The sequence below is a fragment of the Bombina bombina genome, chromosome 7 (genome assembly GCF_027579735.1).
Source record: "Bombina bombina isolate aBomBom1 chromosome 7, aBomBom1.pri, whole genome shotgun sequence".
Taxonomy (NCBI): Eukaryota; Metazoa; Chordata; class Amphibia; order Anura; family Bombinatoridae; genus Bombina; species Bombina bombina.
Genome location: NC_069505.1, coordinates 600,777,920 through 600,795,038, shown reverse-complemented (window position 1 = coordinate 600,795,038; position 17,119 = coordinate 600,777,920). Strand labels below are relative to the sequence as shown.

General features: G+C 43.6%; 1 protein-coding gene across 1 annotated transcript in view; it reads right to left on the bottom strand.

Annotated features, from left to right (window-relative positions):
• Positions 1-11,910, bottom strand: part of LOC128636665 (zinc finger protein 567) — a 31,457-nt gene extending 19,547 nt beyond the window's left edge. Inside the window, exons 1-3 of the mRNA XM_053689656.1 lie at positions 11,789-11,910; positions 3,054-3,113; positions 1,022-1,172 (exon numbers count right to left, since the gene is read on the bottom strand). Of these exons, the coding sequence (XP_053545631.1) occupies positions 1,022-1,172; positions 3,054-3,113; positions 11,789-11,872 (295 nt within the window). The 5' untranslated portion in view covers positions 11,873-11,910. The remainder of the gene's footprint in view (positions 1-1,021; positions 1,173-3,053; positions 3,114-11,788) is intronic.
• Positions 11,911-17,119: the final 5,209 nt, after the last annotated feature.

The following is a 17,119-nucleotide window of genomic DNA, read 5'->3' as shown; positions in this document are numbered from 1 at the left end:
TAGCATATGAGTATTATGTCCCTTTAAGTATCTACAGAAACAGAGATGGATGGCGCGGTGGCCATTATTAATTACATAATTTATTTTTTTTTCCATTTTTATGCTTTATTACAAAATTTTAAATACAGAGTGAAAACGACATAGAAAGAAGGCGATATCGCTTGTGTGTTACATCATGTATACATATAGGTATAGATGTATATTGTACCACAATATGAACATATATATATAAAAATATGTATTTATGAATAAGTAGAAAATATTGTGTTATGTGAAGAACATCGGAATATGAAATATTCATATTTTCATGTCGGGTTAGTGTACTTGAGAATATGCGATTGGGTTTGCGCGCAAGTAGGGTGTTAGGTTTTTTTTCCCCCACTTTTCTTGCTCCATTGACTTCTATGGGGGAATTACGTTAAGGCGATCGCGATATTCTAACTTTGACTTTTTGTGCACATAGGGTTAGCGTGCGAGCAAAAACGTTCAACTTGTAATATGAGCGCTACCAGATGCGCACAAAAAAAATATTTCTAGCGGAGTTAGAGCAGGAGCGTTAAATACCGCTCCACTCATACTCTGGTCCCAAAATAGTAGCTTTCTGATTTTATACAAACACAATATCACATTATTTGTTATATATGCATATCCCTATATTGCAAAACATATACATAGAATATTAAATATTTTAAACACATTAAAACTTATTTTGTTAGCAATATTTGCATTGTTTTACAGTCGTGGGAAAAACCTTTTGAGTATGATTAATTCACCTCCAGCCTTGATCATCTAATCACTGTGTAACGAAATGACAATTACAAATGCTTTTAAAATAAAATGAATAAAAATCATTGTTAGCAATATAAATATACAAAAATACTAATATGCGCCTTTACCTCAGAGAGAAACAGGAGAGATATTAGCCAGGTGTGGCATATTAAAGGTTTAGATTGGGCGTGTTATGTCTCCGCCCCCATGGTGAACTAACCGTCATGATGGGCGCAGAAAACGCGTTTTTTACCTGCGATCTTAGGTGCTGGGATTTCCGAATTCCTGGATATGTGAGGATCATCCTCTATCATCACAGCTTTATAGACGTCCTTGTGTCCTTCTATATAGTCCCACTCTTCCATAGAGAAATAGACAGCAACATCATCACATTTAATGGAAACCTAAAACGCACATAAAAGTACCATTAAAGGGACAGTCGACACCTTGAGATTTTTATATAAAAATGTTTTGTCATATACAGAGGGCTTCATTTATCAAGATGTGAGAGCAGCTTCGGAGCCCCAGGGTTTAAAGCTTGTGTGATCAAGACTGAAACGCTAGTAAAAAGCAGCAGAAGTCTTAAAGGGACACTAAACCCATTTTTTTTTTCTTTTATGATTCAGATAGAGCAGCAATTTTAAGAAACTTTCTAATTTATTCCTGTTATCAATTTTTCTTCGTTCTCTTGCCATCTTTATTTAAAAAAGCAGAAATGTAAACTTAAGAGCCGGACCATTTTTTGGTTCAGAACCTGGGTAGAGCTCGCTGATTGGTGGCTACATTTAGCCACCCAGGTGCTGAACCAAAAATGGGCCGGCTCTTAAGTTTACATTCCTGCTTTTTCAAATAAAGATAGCAAGAGAATGAAGAAAATTTGATAATAGGAGTAAATTAGAACGTTGCATGTTCTATCCGAATCATGAAAGAAAAAAAATTGGGTTTAGTGTCCCTTTAAGCTCTCTAGCGGATTTCAATCACACCAATCAGAACAGAGGGCGATTGACAGACCCCGCACCTGAACAGGGGGCAGCATTGCATGGTTAAATGGGGGCAGAAGATGCTGCCTGCTCACTGCAAGATAGTGAACCTTGTCCGCCCACCAATTGATGAATAGGGCCCAATGAAACAACTTTGCAATATAGTTTAATGGTTTACTTTGCCCCCTTTTCATGAAACTTTGACAATAAAGCAATGTCTAATTCTCAGAACATGAAATGCACCGCTGACTTTGTAGTTTGCAAATGCACGGTATTTAGGAATGTCGTACTATTTTGCGACACACAAGACAACTTAAAACTGTGTGTTTAATTCAGTGATTTTTAACCTTTTTTTTGCCGTGGCACACTTTTTTACATTAAAAAATCCTGTGGCACACCACCATCCCAAAATTTTAAAAAAATCACACATTGTAGCCTAATACAGCATATATATATATACACATACACACAAACACACACATACTGTATGTATTGTGCTGTTATGCCATGCCTCCTACAAACTACCCCTGCACTGGGAGTAAAAAACAAGCAAAGTTTAAAAATATGTCACACTGTTGTCAGTCTGCCGTGGCACACCTGAGGATCTCCCACGGCACACTAGTGTGCCACGGCACACTGGTTGAAAAACACTGGTTTAATTAATAATACATCTTATATAAGGAACATATGAGTGAGGTTGAAGAGCGCTGATAAATGTGAGAGATCTTTGCACTGTTTCTATCACAGAGTTTTCCTTAAAGGGATAATAAAGGCAAAAATAAACTCATGTTTACTTCTATTATCTCATTTGTTTTATTCTCTTGGTATCCTTTGTTGAAAAGCATACCTAGGTAGGCTCAAGAGCAGACAAGCACTGCTGAGAGCTAACTGCTGATTGGTGACTCACATTTATGTTTCTTGATATTGGCTCACCAGATGTGCTCAGCTAGCTCCCAGTAGTGCATTGCTGCTCCTGCAACAAAGGATACAAAGAGAATAGAAATAAAATTGGAAAGTTCTATCTAAATCATGAAAGAAAAATATTGGGGTTCACATCTCTAAGACGTTTAATGCATCTTATACGCCACTTAAAGGGACAAAAAAATGTATTTCATGATGATTCAGATACAGCATGTTTTATAACAAAGGATACCAAGAAAAGAAAGCAAATTAGATAATAGAAGTAAATTGGAAATTTGTCTAAAATTGTATGTGGTATCTAATTCATGAAAGAAAATGTTTGGGTTTTATGTCCCTTTAAGGAGAATGCAGTGAGTATACTCTGTACGTTTACATTGCACCCACCTCGCCGGTTAGCTGGTGTACGCTGCTGTGGGGAGAATTCTTTTTCACAAGGATATATTTCTGCAAATTAACAAAGAAACACAAATCAGTTTGCAATATAAAAGGGTCAATAAAACAAAATGAATGCTGACCTGACAAATGATCCTCTTTCTTGGCAGTGAGAGTCCCCAAATTCATTCATCACTGTTGGGAAATCGATACCCAAGCTAAAGAGGACACAGAATGAACAGGGGGAGACAAAACAAGGCAGGCTGACCTAAACTGAAGGCACTGCCACTTGAAGCACTTTTCTCCCAAAAAGAAGCCTCTCTGCCTACCTCCTAGTAGACGAGACAAAGAATTACTGGGGAGGTAGAGGTAGTGGGAGGGATACTTATAGCTGAGGCTGGGGTGTCTTTGCCTCCTCCTGGTGGTCAGGTGTTGTATTCCCAACAGTAATGAATGAATTTGTGGACTCTCACTGCCGTTAGAAAGAAAAACAAGTAATAGCGCCAAAAACAGCGGGAAATACAAATGTAGCCAAAGACGTTATATATATATATTATTTTTTTTTAATCACGATACATTTATTTGCGCTGTTGCAAATTCTATTTCTAAAGATGCTGTGAGAGAATAAGCAATATTTATTATAATTGTATTATTAACATCACACTTTTTTTTTTTTTAGCAAGAACTCAAAACTCTTTAGCGCTCTGCGTCTGACTTAGTGACATCATAGACAGATCTCACCTTATTTAAAATAAATAACCTGTCAATTGAACCAAATTAATACAATTAGAAAGCCGACCCATTTAAAACTATCAATCATATCCCTGAATTATGTTTTTAACCTGTTTTTAAATGTATCTAAACCATTTTAAAATGTATCCAATTTATTGGCATTTACTACCTCCTTAGGCAAGGAGTTCCACAATGTAATTGCTCCTACAGTAAAAAAAATGTTTACGTTGCTAGAGATTAAATCTCCTTTCCTCCAGCTTTAGCCCCTTCATGCTGGGGGGCACGTGCTTAGATCGGAACAAATATCTGGTGTAAACACTTGCTGCAAAATTTAAATCACAGGATAGTCAATGCGATCATGTGATTTCTATGCCGTGATCGGAACATGGGGGACTGACTACGCTGCTAGGCATGCCCCCCAGTCCAAGTTTTCATTAACAAAGAGGAGGTGGCTGCAGTACTCCATACAAGGTAGGACATTTCATGTCATCCCAACAGCGTTAAAGCCAAGCACTTTGAGGACGGCATGAAACATCCTAATGGCGTGTCAGGGTTTTTTCCTGCCTTGTTTGCCATGTACTGCTGGCAGCCATTTTATTCACCTCTCTTGCTGACTTTGGTGCATTCTGGGAGATGCTGCTCACTTCCTTTTATGGCCAGACTGGTTTACATCATCCATGTGAGACCAGATGCAGTCTCAGAATTGTGATGTCATCACTTATTATTTAAAGGGCCTTTGTTCAGTATGCTTTGCCCTTGCGTTGTCTCAGACCTGTTTGTCCTGTGTATTACCTGGCTGTCTGACGTTCCTCCTGGTTCCTGATCTCTGGCTTGTTCCTGACTCTGCTGTTCGCCTTGTTCCTGATTCCGGCTCGTCTGACTACTCGCTTTGGCTCCTGACTCGGCTTGTCTGACTACCAGCTCTGGTTTTGATTCCTGGCTTATTATTTGACTTGTGGACTTTTTATTATTTTTTGCTATTAATAAAAGGTGTGATTTTTTTTTTTGCACTTCTCGTCTCAGTCTGATTCCTGGCACCCTGACATTACGCAAGGGCCATGAATCCTGATGGTGCTAATAATCCACCTTTACCTGCCATAATTTCCAGGATGGATGAACAGGATCACCGCATGGATCAATTTGCACTAGCCCTGCAAACCCTGCTGACTCGCACTGCACATTTGGACCAAAGTGTCCCGCAAGTTATGGCTGCTCCTGTTTCCACTGATGCACCTAGTCCTACCAGGAGCATGTCCGGTTCTGCACCTCTACCTCAGCGATATGGAGGCGATCCTAATCAGTGCAGAGGGTTTTTGAACCAGGTGGGCATTTACTTTGAGATGTTACCTCAGGTGTTTCTCTGACAGAGCTAAGGTGGGATTTCTCATCTCTTTACTCTCTGACACAGCTCTTGCCTGGGCTAATCCCTTGTGGGAGACTAATAAACTTGTTATTTCAAATTGCCCTGAATTTGTGGCCTCCTTTCAAAGGGTATTTGATGTTCCGGCTCGCTCCTCCTCTGCTGCTAAACAACTCATGTCCATTCAGCAAGGTACAAGATCTGTTGCTCAGTATGCAATTGAGTTCCGTACGCTTGCAGCAGAGGTAGGCTGGAACAATGAAGCCCTTGTTGCCGCCTTCTTTCATGGGCTCTCTGATGCGATTAAAGACGAAGTTGCTGCCAGAGATTTACCAGAAGATCTCGAGGCATTGGTGTCTTTTTTTATCCTAATTGACATCAGACTAAGTGAGAGGCCTTCTTTCAAGGAGCGCTTGCGGAAGCCTCCTGTACCGTTGTTTCCTACGTGTTCGTTCCCACCCATGCCTCCTGGTCCCGAGTCACCAGGTACTGCTGAGCCGATGCAGTTGGGATTCACACGTTTTTCCGCGGCGGAGAGGGCCTTTAGGAGGAGGGAGGGGCTCTGCCTGTATTGTGGGTTACAGGGCCACCTTTTGAAGTCTTGTCCTACATGGCTGGGAAACGCTCACACCTAAGGTCCTGTCGGGGGCAGACCTTAGGTAGTTTATCCTTGTCCCCGGAACCGCTAAAGGAGAAACCTTTGATCACGGTTGTCCTTTCCTGGGTGGACTCCTCCATAGTCACCCAGGCTCTTGTAGACTCCGGTGCTCCGGGCAATTTCATTGACAGTGCATTTGTATCAAAGCACTCCATTCCTGTTTTGCCTCGGTCCGTTCAGCTCGCTATTGAGGCCATTGATGGCAGGCCCCTTCAGCCCGCATTAGTTACTCACGAAACTGCTCCGTTTTCCACGGCTGTTGGGGTTCTCCATTTTGAAATCCTCCAGTTCCAGGTGATTAACTCTCCACATTTTCCGGTTGTTTTGCGTTATCCCTGGCTCCAAAAGCACAATCCCAGTCTCGACTGGCGCATGTCCGAAATTTTGTCGTGGTCTCCGCAATGTATTTCCACTTGTCTTCAGAAACCAGTTAAAGTCTTGTGCACTTCTTCGGTATCTCAATTGCCAGAGGAGTACCGAAGGTGCGTGCCGGTACGTTGCCTCCTCACCGGCCTTACGATTGTGCCATAGACCTGCAACCCGGAGCCATTCCTACTCGGGGCCGGGTTTACCCTCTGTCTGTTGCGGAGAATTGTGCTATGGAGGAGTATGTTTCCGATGCTCTGTCGCGGGGGATCATCCGCAAATCCTGCTCTCCTGCAGGGGCTGGCTTCTTCTTTGTGAAGAAAAAGGGTGGCGAGTTAAGACCATGCATCGATTATAGGGGTCTTAATCGTCTTACCATTAAGAATGCTTACCCTATTCCGCTTATTACGGAACTCTTTGACCGCCTCAAGGGAGCTACGGTATTTACTAAACTTTATTTGAGAGGAACGCACAATCTCGTTAGGATTAAGGAGGGCCACGATTGGAAAACAGCATTTAACACCAGGAGCGGGCATTATGAGTATCTTGTAATGCCCTTTGGCCTATGTAATGCTTCTGCTGTTTTTCAGGAATTTATTAATGATGTCCTACGAGATATGTTGCAACAGTGTGTTGTGGTGTACTTAGACGACATCCTCATACACTCACCCCCACTTGAGGCTCATCGTTCTGATGTTTCACGGGTTCTTCAGAGACTACATGAGAACGGCCTGTTTTGTAAACTCGAGACATGTGAGTTCCATCAGACTCAAGTAACCTTCCTAGGTTATGTTATCTCCGTTGCAGCGTTCTCCATGGATCCTGACAAGTTATCTGCAGTTCTGCAGTGGCCTCGCCCAGTTGGTCTTCGGTCTATTCAACGTTTTTTTGGGTTCGTCAATTACTATAGAAAGTTTATTAAAAACTTTTCTTCCTTGGTCAAACCTATCACAGACACGACCCGTAAAGAGAATGATCCATTCCATTGGTCACCTACTGCCATTAAGGCCTTTGATAGTCTTAAGACTGCCGCTCCAGTTCTGGCTCATCCTAACCCTGTCCTGCCTTTCGTTCTTGAGGTCGATGCGTCTGAGACTGGAGTAGGTGCCCTCTTGTCTCAACGTCCTACACCTGATGGTTCCTTGCATCCGTGTGGTTTCTTCTCTAAGATATTGTCTCTAGCAGAGTGCAATTATGAAATTGGCGACAGGGAATTACTGGCCATAATTTTGGCACTCAAGGAATGGAGGCATCTTCTCGAGGGTACTAGCGTGCCAGTGCTCATTCTTAATGACCACAAGAATTTAACTTATCTATCTGAAGCAAAACGTTTGTCGCCCCGACAGGCCAGATGGGCGCTATTTTTGTCTCGGTTTAATTATGTGGTCTCCCACCTGCCTGGTAGTAAGAATGTTAGGGCTGATGTCCTCTCTCGACAATTTTCACCTCTGTCCAAGGAGGAGTCTGTACCTACTCCAGTTATACCTCCTGACCATATTTTGGCTACCATACGTACTAATTTGACTTCTCCCTTGGGGGAGGAGATCCTGGCTGCACAAACCAATGCACCTCCTGAGAAACCTAGTGGTAAGTGTTTTGTTCCTGAGAATCTTCGAACTAAACTTTTGCACACTTACCACTATCCTAAAGCCGCAGGTCACCCAGGCAAGAACCAAATGATTTGGTCTGTCACTCGACAATTCTGGTAGCCAGGTCTTCGTTCTGATGTTGCTGCGTATGTTGCCTCCTGCTCAGTTTGTGCAAAGAATAAGACTCCTCGACGTCTTCCTGTGGGTCTTCTTCAACCTATTGCTAATGGTGAGCGTCCTTGGACACATCTTTCCATGGACTTCATTGTCGAGCTCCCTGTTTCCAATGGCAATACTGTTATCCTTATGGTGGTTGACCGTTTTTCTAAAATGTCACATTGCATTCCCTTGAAGAAGTTGCCTACCACTTAGGAGCTTGCTTCAATTTTTGCCCGTGAGGTCTTCCGTTTACATGGGTTACCCAAGGAGATAGTGTCGGACCGGGGTAGCCAGTTTGTCTCCAGATTTTGGCGTTCCTTTTGTGCTCAAATGGGGATCCAGCTCTCCTTCTCTTCGGCATATCACCCTCAATCCAATGGGGCTGCGGAACGGTCTAATCAAGCTCTGGAACAGTTCCTCCGTTGCTATGTCTCAGATCACCACAATAATTTGTCTGAACTGTTAGCTTGGGCAGAGTTTGCTGGTAATAGTGCTATTAATGTTCCTCCAAGTAATCCCCGTTCATGGCGAATTATGGGTTTCAACCATCCTTGTTGCCCGATTCATTCAAGTCTCAGGGTATTCCGGCTTTGGAGGAGCATCTCCGGCAACTCCGTTCCACGTGGGTGCAGATTCAGGATTGCCTTCATCGTTCTATGCAGCGCCAAAAGTTCCAGGCTGATCGTAGGCGTCTGCCTGCACCTTCCTACCAGGTTGGTGAGAGAGTTTGGCTGTCCTCCCGCAACTTGAACCTTTGTGTGCCTTCCAATAAACTGGCTCCCCGTTATGTTGGTCCTTTTCAAATACTCCGACGGGTCAATCCTGTGGCCTACGCTCTTGACCTTCCTCCTGCAATGCGCATCTCCAATGTTTTTCATGTCTCCCTCTTGAAACCATTGGTTTGTAATCGGTTTACCACTGTGTTGCCTCGTCCCCGTCCTATCTTTGTTGACAACCATGAGGAGTATGAGGTCAGCAGCATTATTGACTCTCGTTTGTCCAGGGGCCGCGTACAGTATTTGGTTCATTGGAGGGGCTACAGTCCAGAGGAGCGTTCATGGGTTCCCTCCTCTGATGTTCATGCTCCCGCCCTCCTCCATGCCTTCCATGCCCGTTTCCCCAATAAGCCTTTTGTCCTCCCGCGGGAGAGGGGTCGTTGAGGGGAGGGTACTGTCAGGGTTTTTTCCTGCCTTGTTTGCCATGTACTGCTGGCAGCCATTTTACTCACCTCTCTTGCTGACTTTGGTGCATTCTGGGAGATGCTGCTCACTTCCTGCACTTCCTTTTATGGCCAGACTGGTTTACATCATCCATGTGAGACAGGATGCAGTCTCAGAATTGTGATGTCATCACTTATTATTTAAAGGGCCTTTGTTCAGTATGCTTTGCCCTTGCGTTGTCTCAGACCTGTTTGTGAGAGCTCCTGTGTATTACCTGGCTGTCTGACGTCCTTCCTGGTTCGTGATCTCTGGCTTGTTCCTGACTCTGCTGTTCGCCTTGTTCCTGATTCCGGTTTGTCTGACTACTCGCTTTGGCTCCTGACTCGGCTTGTCTGACTACCAGCTCTGGTTTTGATTCCTGGCTTGTTATTTGACTTGTGGACTTTTTATTATTTTTTGCTATAAATAAAGGTGTGATTTTTTTTGCACTTCTCGTCTCAGTCTGATTCCTGGCACCCTGACATGGCGTGAAGGGATTAAAGTGTAACCTCTTGTCACAAACAACTGTATTGGAAAAAACAAAGCTTCCGCCAACTCTATATAAATACATTCAAGGCCCATATATAAAGTAATTAGGTCACTTCTCAAGTGACTTTTTCTACAGTAAACAGACCCAGTTTAGCTTTAAAGGACAGCACATCAATTTATAGTTAATAAAAAAACAAGTAACATATTTGCTAACAATGTTGAGTAGCAAAGATGCTGATTTAGGTCGGGTTGCTGGTACCCTCTGTATCCTGTTTTGCCTCCAGAGAGCTTTTTTGAGTTGTGGTCACCACAAAGCGGTTTTCTGGGGACACAAACGCTCTGACAAATATAACGTCCTGTTTAGTAGAAGAAATATATATATATATATACTGAACTCTCATACCGGACCGGGTACACATCCCATGACCCTGCAACATACTCAGCCTTGGGTGCTCACGGGCACTCACAGGAAGCCGTGCTGCCCCAGAGTCAGAGTTAGTTAACCCCAGACAGGTCTGGGTACAAGAACCATAGGGAAAATTACAAAACAAATTAATACAACACACAGAGAAAGTCCAGCACTCACAAGCTCTCAGCTAAGATTTAAAAGCAAAAATGGAAAGGTTAGTTACCGCAACTGGCCAAATGGAACAAGCCCAGGTACCCCGTCAAGGTCCTTTCCAATACCTGGGACCCTAAAACAGCCACACAATGCAAGCTCTCAAATCCAAACAAGCTGGGAACAAGGGAAGGGTGCACAGGCTTATGTAATCACCCTAGACATATACAAAACACGGAAGGGGACTGCACTCTCATACCGGACCGGGTACACATCCCATGACCCTGCCAGGTATTAGAAAGGACCTTGACGTGGTACCTGGGCTTGTCCCATTTGGCCAGATGCATTAACTAACCTTTCCATTTTTGCTTTTAAATCTTAGCTGGGAGCTTTTGAGTGAGTGCTGGACTTTCCCTGTGTATTGTATTAATTTGTTTTGTAATTTTCCCTATGGTTCTTGCACCCAGACCTGTCTGGGATTAACTGCCTGTGACTCTGGGGACAGCACAGCTTTCTGTGAGTGCCTGTGAGCACCCAGGGCTGAGCATGTTGCAGGGTCATGGGATGTGTACCCGGTTCGGTATGAGAGTGCAGTCCCCTTCCGTGTTTTGTATATGTCTAGGGTGATTACATAAGTCTGTGCACCCTTCCCTTGTTCCCAGTTTTTTTGGATTTGAGAGCTTGCATTGTGTGGCTGTTTTAGGGTCCCAGCTTTGGAAAGGACCTTGACGAGGTACCTGGGCTTGTCCCATTTGGCCAGATGCGGTAACTAACCCTTCCATTTTTGCTTTTAAATCTTAGCTGAGAGCTTGTAAGTGAGTCCTGGACTTTCTCTGTGTGTTATAAATATATTATTATTTTTTAATTAATCTTTATTGGATGCTCTATAGTATTGTAAATTTTAAAGGACATTTCAGAACTTGTCTCCAGATACTCTCCCTCCAGTCCCCTTCGATCAGCTCAGAATCTCCTCCTCTCCTCCTCTCTTGTTACTTCCTCACATTCCCGTTTACAGGACTTCTCCAGACTGGCCCCCATCTTGTGGAATTCCCTGCCTCGCTCCATAAGACTCTCCCCTAGTTTTAACAGCTTCAAGCGCTCCCTAAAAACTCTACTATTCAGGGATGGATACAACCAACACTAACCTTTCCTAACTCCATTGCTTTCCCCTTGAACCCCTTAGAATGTAAGCCTATGGGCCCAGCTGTTTACAGATTGCTTCATAAGAGCCGACTACAACAGTGAAACTCTCGGCAGGGCCCTCTACCCACTTGATCCCTACAAAAGCTATCCTGTACACCGACTATGTTTACAGCGCTGCGGAATCTGTTGGCGCTCTACAAATACCTGATGATAATAATAATAATAATAATAATAATAATAATAATAATAATAATAATAATAATAATATTATTATTATTATTAATAAAGGACCAGTAAAGTCTGTGCACATTTTGTTAATGGAAGAAAATTAGAAAGTTGTTTAAAATTGCTGCTCTGTCTGAATCATAAAAGTTTAATTTTGACTTTAGTGTTTGTTTAAATATTCCATAAAACTAGCCAATTGCTAGACAACTACACGCAGCGTTACAATTATCATACAACCATTCTATACAATAAATGATTTAACCCTCACCTCTCCAGTCAGTAGATAGATAATCTCCAGCGCGTGATTTAGTATCTTCTCTGTGATTTTTTTCTTCTCCTTCATCTTGTTCATCGTGAATCACACACAGAGACCAACAAAAATGGTCTGAAAATAGAAAAAGGGAGGGTATACAAATTGTCAGAGAGACCATTCTAGTATATTAAAGGGACATTCCAGCCCATCTGCATATATATGTATATTTTATCAATTTGGTTTCATTCTCTTGGTATCCTTTGTTTAAGAAAAAGTAAAACTTTACTGGTAGCTAGCTGAACACATCTCTAAGCCAATGACAAGAGGTATTTGCAGCCATTGATCAGTAGCTAGCTCCCAGCTTCAGAGCCTACCTAGGTAGCCTATTTAACAAAGTATACCAAGAAAACAAAGCAAATTAGATGATTAAAGTAAATTGGAAAGTTGTTTAAAATTGTATTCTCTATCTGAATCAAGGGATTTCATGTCCCTTAAGGTGCTTGTATCATCTGGTAGTAACATTTTGCATTATTGCTGACTAATACAAGCCCCACTTGCGATCTGAGCAGCTGCAGTATTTAAAATGCTGGTGCACAGGAATATCTAGCTATGCTTCACGTGCAGATGCAGAGACATAAACTGACACTAAAACAGTTTTTTACAAGCTTCAGATTTCTTTCATCATTTAATTTACATAAATCCAACTTTATAAAAGTCCTCAACCAAAATCCATAAGGAAAAGAAAGCTACAGTAGTAAGCTTATTCCGGCTATTTTAATATTATTGAGGTGTGTACACAAGTCCAACATGCACATACAAAAAAAAAAAAATTATGTATTTATTTCTCTTTACAAAGGAATTTTGCACAATGTGATTTTGAAAATCATCAGATAAAGGTGATTGTTTCAACAAAATAAAACTATCATTTACTACATAAAGAAACACACGCAGACAGCATTGTGCCCAGATTAGGTGCACACGCTGCTCTTTGTCCCAGGCCCTGTGTGCGCGCACACACACAGCCCAGCGCATGCACTACACACACAGCCCTGTTCCTACACACACACCTGTGCCTGGACTATACACTCACAGCCTGCCCCTGCACCTACTCTCACACACACACACACACACCTGTGCCTTGACTATACACTCATAGAATGCCCCTGTGCCTACTCACACACCTCTGCCTGGACTATACACTCACACAGCCAGCCCCATGTCTAGACTATACACACACACAGCCCCGTGCCTGGACTATACACACACACACAGCCCCGTGCCTGGACTATACACACACACACACACACAGCCCCGTGCCTGGACTATACACACACACACAGCCCCGTGCCTGGACTATACACACACACACAGCCCCGTGCCTGGACTATACACACACACACAGCCCCGTGCCTGGACTATACACACACACAGCCCCGTGCCTGGACTATACACACACACAGCCCCGTGCCTGGACTATACACACACACACACAGCCCCGTGCCTGGACTATACACACACACACACAGCCCCGTGCCTGGACTATACACACACAGCCCGTGCCTGGACTATACACACACACACAGCCCCGTGCCTGGACTATACACACACACAGCCCCGTGCCTGGACTATACACACACACAGCCCCGTGCCTGGACTATACACACACACAGCCCCGTGCCTGGACTATACACACACACAGCCCCGTGCCTGGACTATACACACACACAGCCCCGTGCCTGGACTATACACACACACACACAGCCCTATGACTGGACAAATATTTGTTTTGGACTTTTATGCCACTTTCATAGGTCAAATTAGTTATATACGATAAGTAAATATTTCAAGCACACTGCCACCATGTGGTTATAATATATATTACATATTGCCAGACTAAAAGTCAAGCAGAGATTGCTAAAATATATTTATACAGCACAGGATTTATCATTATATACATATATGTGTGTAGGTGCAAAGTGCAATAAGGTTTGTTAATCTATGAAGCAGTATAAAGATATTTATTTTTTCATTGATAGGGAATCTTTATGTGTTCTAACTGTCTCACATTTTATTCAAAATCAAGCTAATATCCAGCACAAATATCCCAGGGTGTGTGCACGCTGTGAGGGGTTAACTGCCACTTCCCCAAGACAATAGCAAAGTGCAAAGACACAGCAGCACCACTTTTAATCTCCACAGTTGTATTTTATTCCATTCACAGGGTAGCAAAAAGTAAGTTCATACCATGAACATGAGTAAGGGTGTTTAACCCAAAACGTCGTTCTGTTACAACGTTGGAGATTAAAAGTGGTGCTGCTGTGTCTTTGCACTTTGATATTGTCTCACATTTTATATGATTATTACCATCTGGGAGCCGTGGTTTCTGCTGACACTTCTTAAACAGAAATCCAGCACTGTTGCTAGTTTACAGAGCTTATAAAGATACTGCATGAGAATTTTAAGGACCATTAAATATAGCCCTGTGCCTGGACTATACATACACAAAAAGCCCGTGCCTGGATTATACACTCACACAGCCCCATGTCTGGACTAAACACACATTTACAGCCCCGTGCATGGACTATACACACACACTGCCTTATGTCTGAACTATACACACACATCGCCTTATGTCTGAACTATACTGTAACGGCACCCCCAAGCATAAAAGGGTTAAACCGCCGTTTAGTAGATCTTCCCTTCCAGAGGCACAGGCAGCATACAGTAAATCCCCCCAAAGACGTGACAAGGCACCGTGTTGAGGATCAAGCAGTGAACAGAAAAATGAATATTTTATTTGAAAGCAGCACACATATTTATACACCCTGGCTTCAGGTTACAGAGGGCATTGGTTAAACAGTAAAACAAACATATAAAGAATGCATCAAACCTCTAACAATTGTCTATTCACAGGTAAAACAGATTAACATATCAAGTTAATTAACTGGGAAAGAAAGTTTACTCAGACAATCTGATGTTGGGCAGTCTAGTTAACATAATCACACAAAAACACAATCAGCTTACCCAGACAGACTCCTGAGACACAATCAGATCTGAAACGTAAATAAAATACATCTTATTACAGAATATAAGAACAGTTCTTATTAGCTATTAAGTCCTTTATGCCCACTTGGCTTATAGAGTCACAATTGCTCTCACAAGGTGCACTCACACCCTGTACCCATCCTGTATTTATGGATACAGGGTGACATGGACATAAGACAGAGTTATGAAAGTACATGGGGTGTCCAGCATATAAAATTCCAAATTTCCAAGCAGTCTCTGGGTATCCTTAAGCCCATGTACCTCCAGCCCAAAGAATGTTCCATAACAGGCCCTCAGATCTTGGTGACTCACATCACATCTCCCCCTTCGGAAGGAGACTAACACAGGAGGAGACCCCAGACGGGTTGACTTCGAAGTTAGTCCATAGATCCATTCCCCCAAAGCCCAAATCCACACAGTACCCCAAACAAATTGTCCCAAACAGAGCATCACTCACCCGGCCGACCTCTGCCTCTCTCATAGAACATACCCACTGCTGGAGGGGAAAGACCGACTGTCTCCCCTTTGCCTAAACAGCCCTGTTGCTGGGGGACAGGACCGAACGTCCCTACCCCCTCTGCTGTAAGTGCAGAGACCACGGTCCCATCTGCACGGTTGTGGGGCTTACTGTTCCCCTGGGTTTGTCAAGCTACCGCTGGGGAGAGGGGGTAACAAGCTCCTCTCCCATACATACTTCCAGCCGCGGGAGAGGGAGACCGACTGTCTCCGCTCCCAATACCGAGTCCTGCTGCTGGGGAAAGGAGACTAGGCTCTCTATTCCCTGTAACACACACTGCTGTTGGGTAGCAGGACCGACCGTTTCTGCCCCCGGTAGCTCGGTCTGCCGCTGGGGAATGGAGACTGGACTCCCAATTCCCTGCAATTCACTCTGCTGCTGGGGGACAGGACCAACTGTCTCTGCCCCCTGTAACTGAGCCTGCCGCTGGGGAATGGAGACTGAATCTGGGTCTGTCATCTGGCTGTCCTTCTGAGCCTTCCCAATGGAGTGGAAGAGATCTTGGTAGTCCTGCTCCAGTTCCCACTCCAGGGTTGCTAGGTGAGCCAGGTCTTGTTCTACCTCACGGGGGTCATCCGAGTCATGCCTAGCCTCCCTCTCGTAGAAAATGTCCTGAAGACTGGTCTGCGCAGGGCTCCCGAAGTCAGGCTCTGCAAAGGATTCCCATAACAAGCCAAGACCATCAAACTCCTCTCCCTCTGGTTTATCATGCTCGGCTGTCCAGGGTATATACTGTGCCATATACCACCAGAGCGCCTGGTAGGCATCCTCCAGCCATAGCTCCTGCCATACCAGGTGCTCTAGTTCCTTCACCCATTCCTCCAGGGGCTGCTCTCCCAGGAAGGGCATCCGCAGGGCCACTTGCTTCTGCAACCGCTGCTCTTCACTGGGGAGACTCTTACCCTGCTGGTATTGTACATTATCCAGGGCCTGGTACCAGATGCCTTTCCTTAATCCATCCCGGCCATCCAGGTCCTCCTCCTCATATAACACTGCTGGTTCCATTCTGTTGCTTTTAGGGTCGCTGTACAGGGACATGCATTGCCCCAACTTGTAAATCCACGGAATGGTGTCTCCTGTAGCTGTCCTTCTGGCTGTGGGAACGATCCCGTCGCTTGCCACCAATTGTAACGGCACCCCCAAGCATAAAAGGGTTAAACCGCCGTTTAGTAGATCTTCCAGAGGCACAGGCAGCATACAGTAAATCCCCCAAAGACGTGACAAGGCACCGTGTTGAGGGTCAAGCAGTGAACAGAAAAATGAATATTTTAATTGAAAGCAGCACACATATTTATACACCCTGGCTTCAGGTTACAGAGAGCATTGGTTAAACAGTAAAGCAAACATATGAACAATGCATCAAATCTCTAACAATTGTCTATTCACAGGTAAAACAGATTAACATATCAAGTTAATTAACTGGGAAAGAAAGTTTACTCAGACAATCTGATGTTGGGCAGTCTAGTTAACATAATCACACAAAAACACAATCAGTTTACCCAGACAGACTCCTGAGACACAATCAGATCAGAAACGTAAATAAAATACATCTTATTACAGAATATAAGAACAGTTCTTATTAGCTATTAAGTCCTTTATGCCCACTTGGCTTATAGAGTCACAATTGCTCTCACAAGGTGTACTCACACCCTGTACCCATCCTGTATTTATGGATACAGGGTGACATGGACATAAGACAGAGTTATGAAAGTACATGGGGTGTCCAGCATATAAAATTCCACATTTCCATGCAGTCTCTAGGTATCCTTAAGCCCATGTACCTC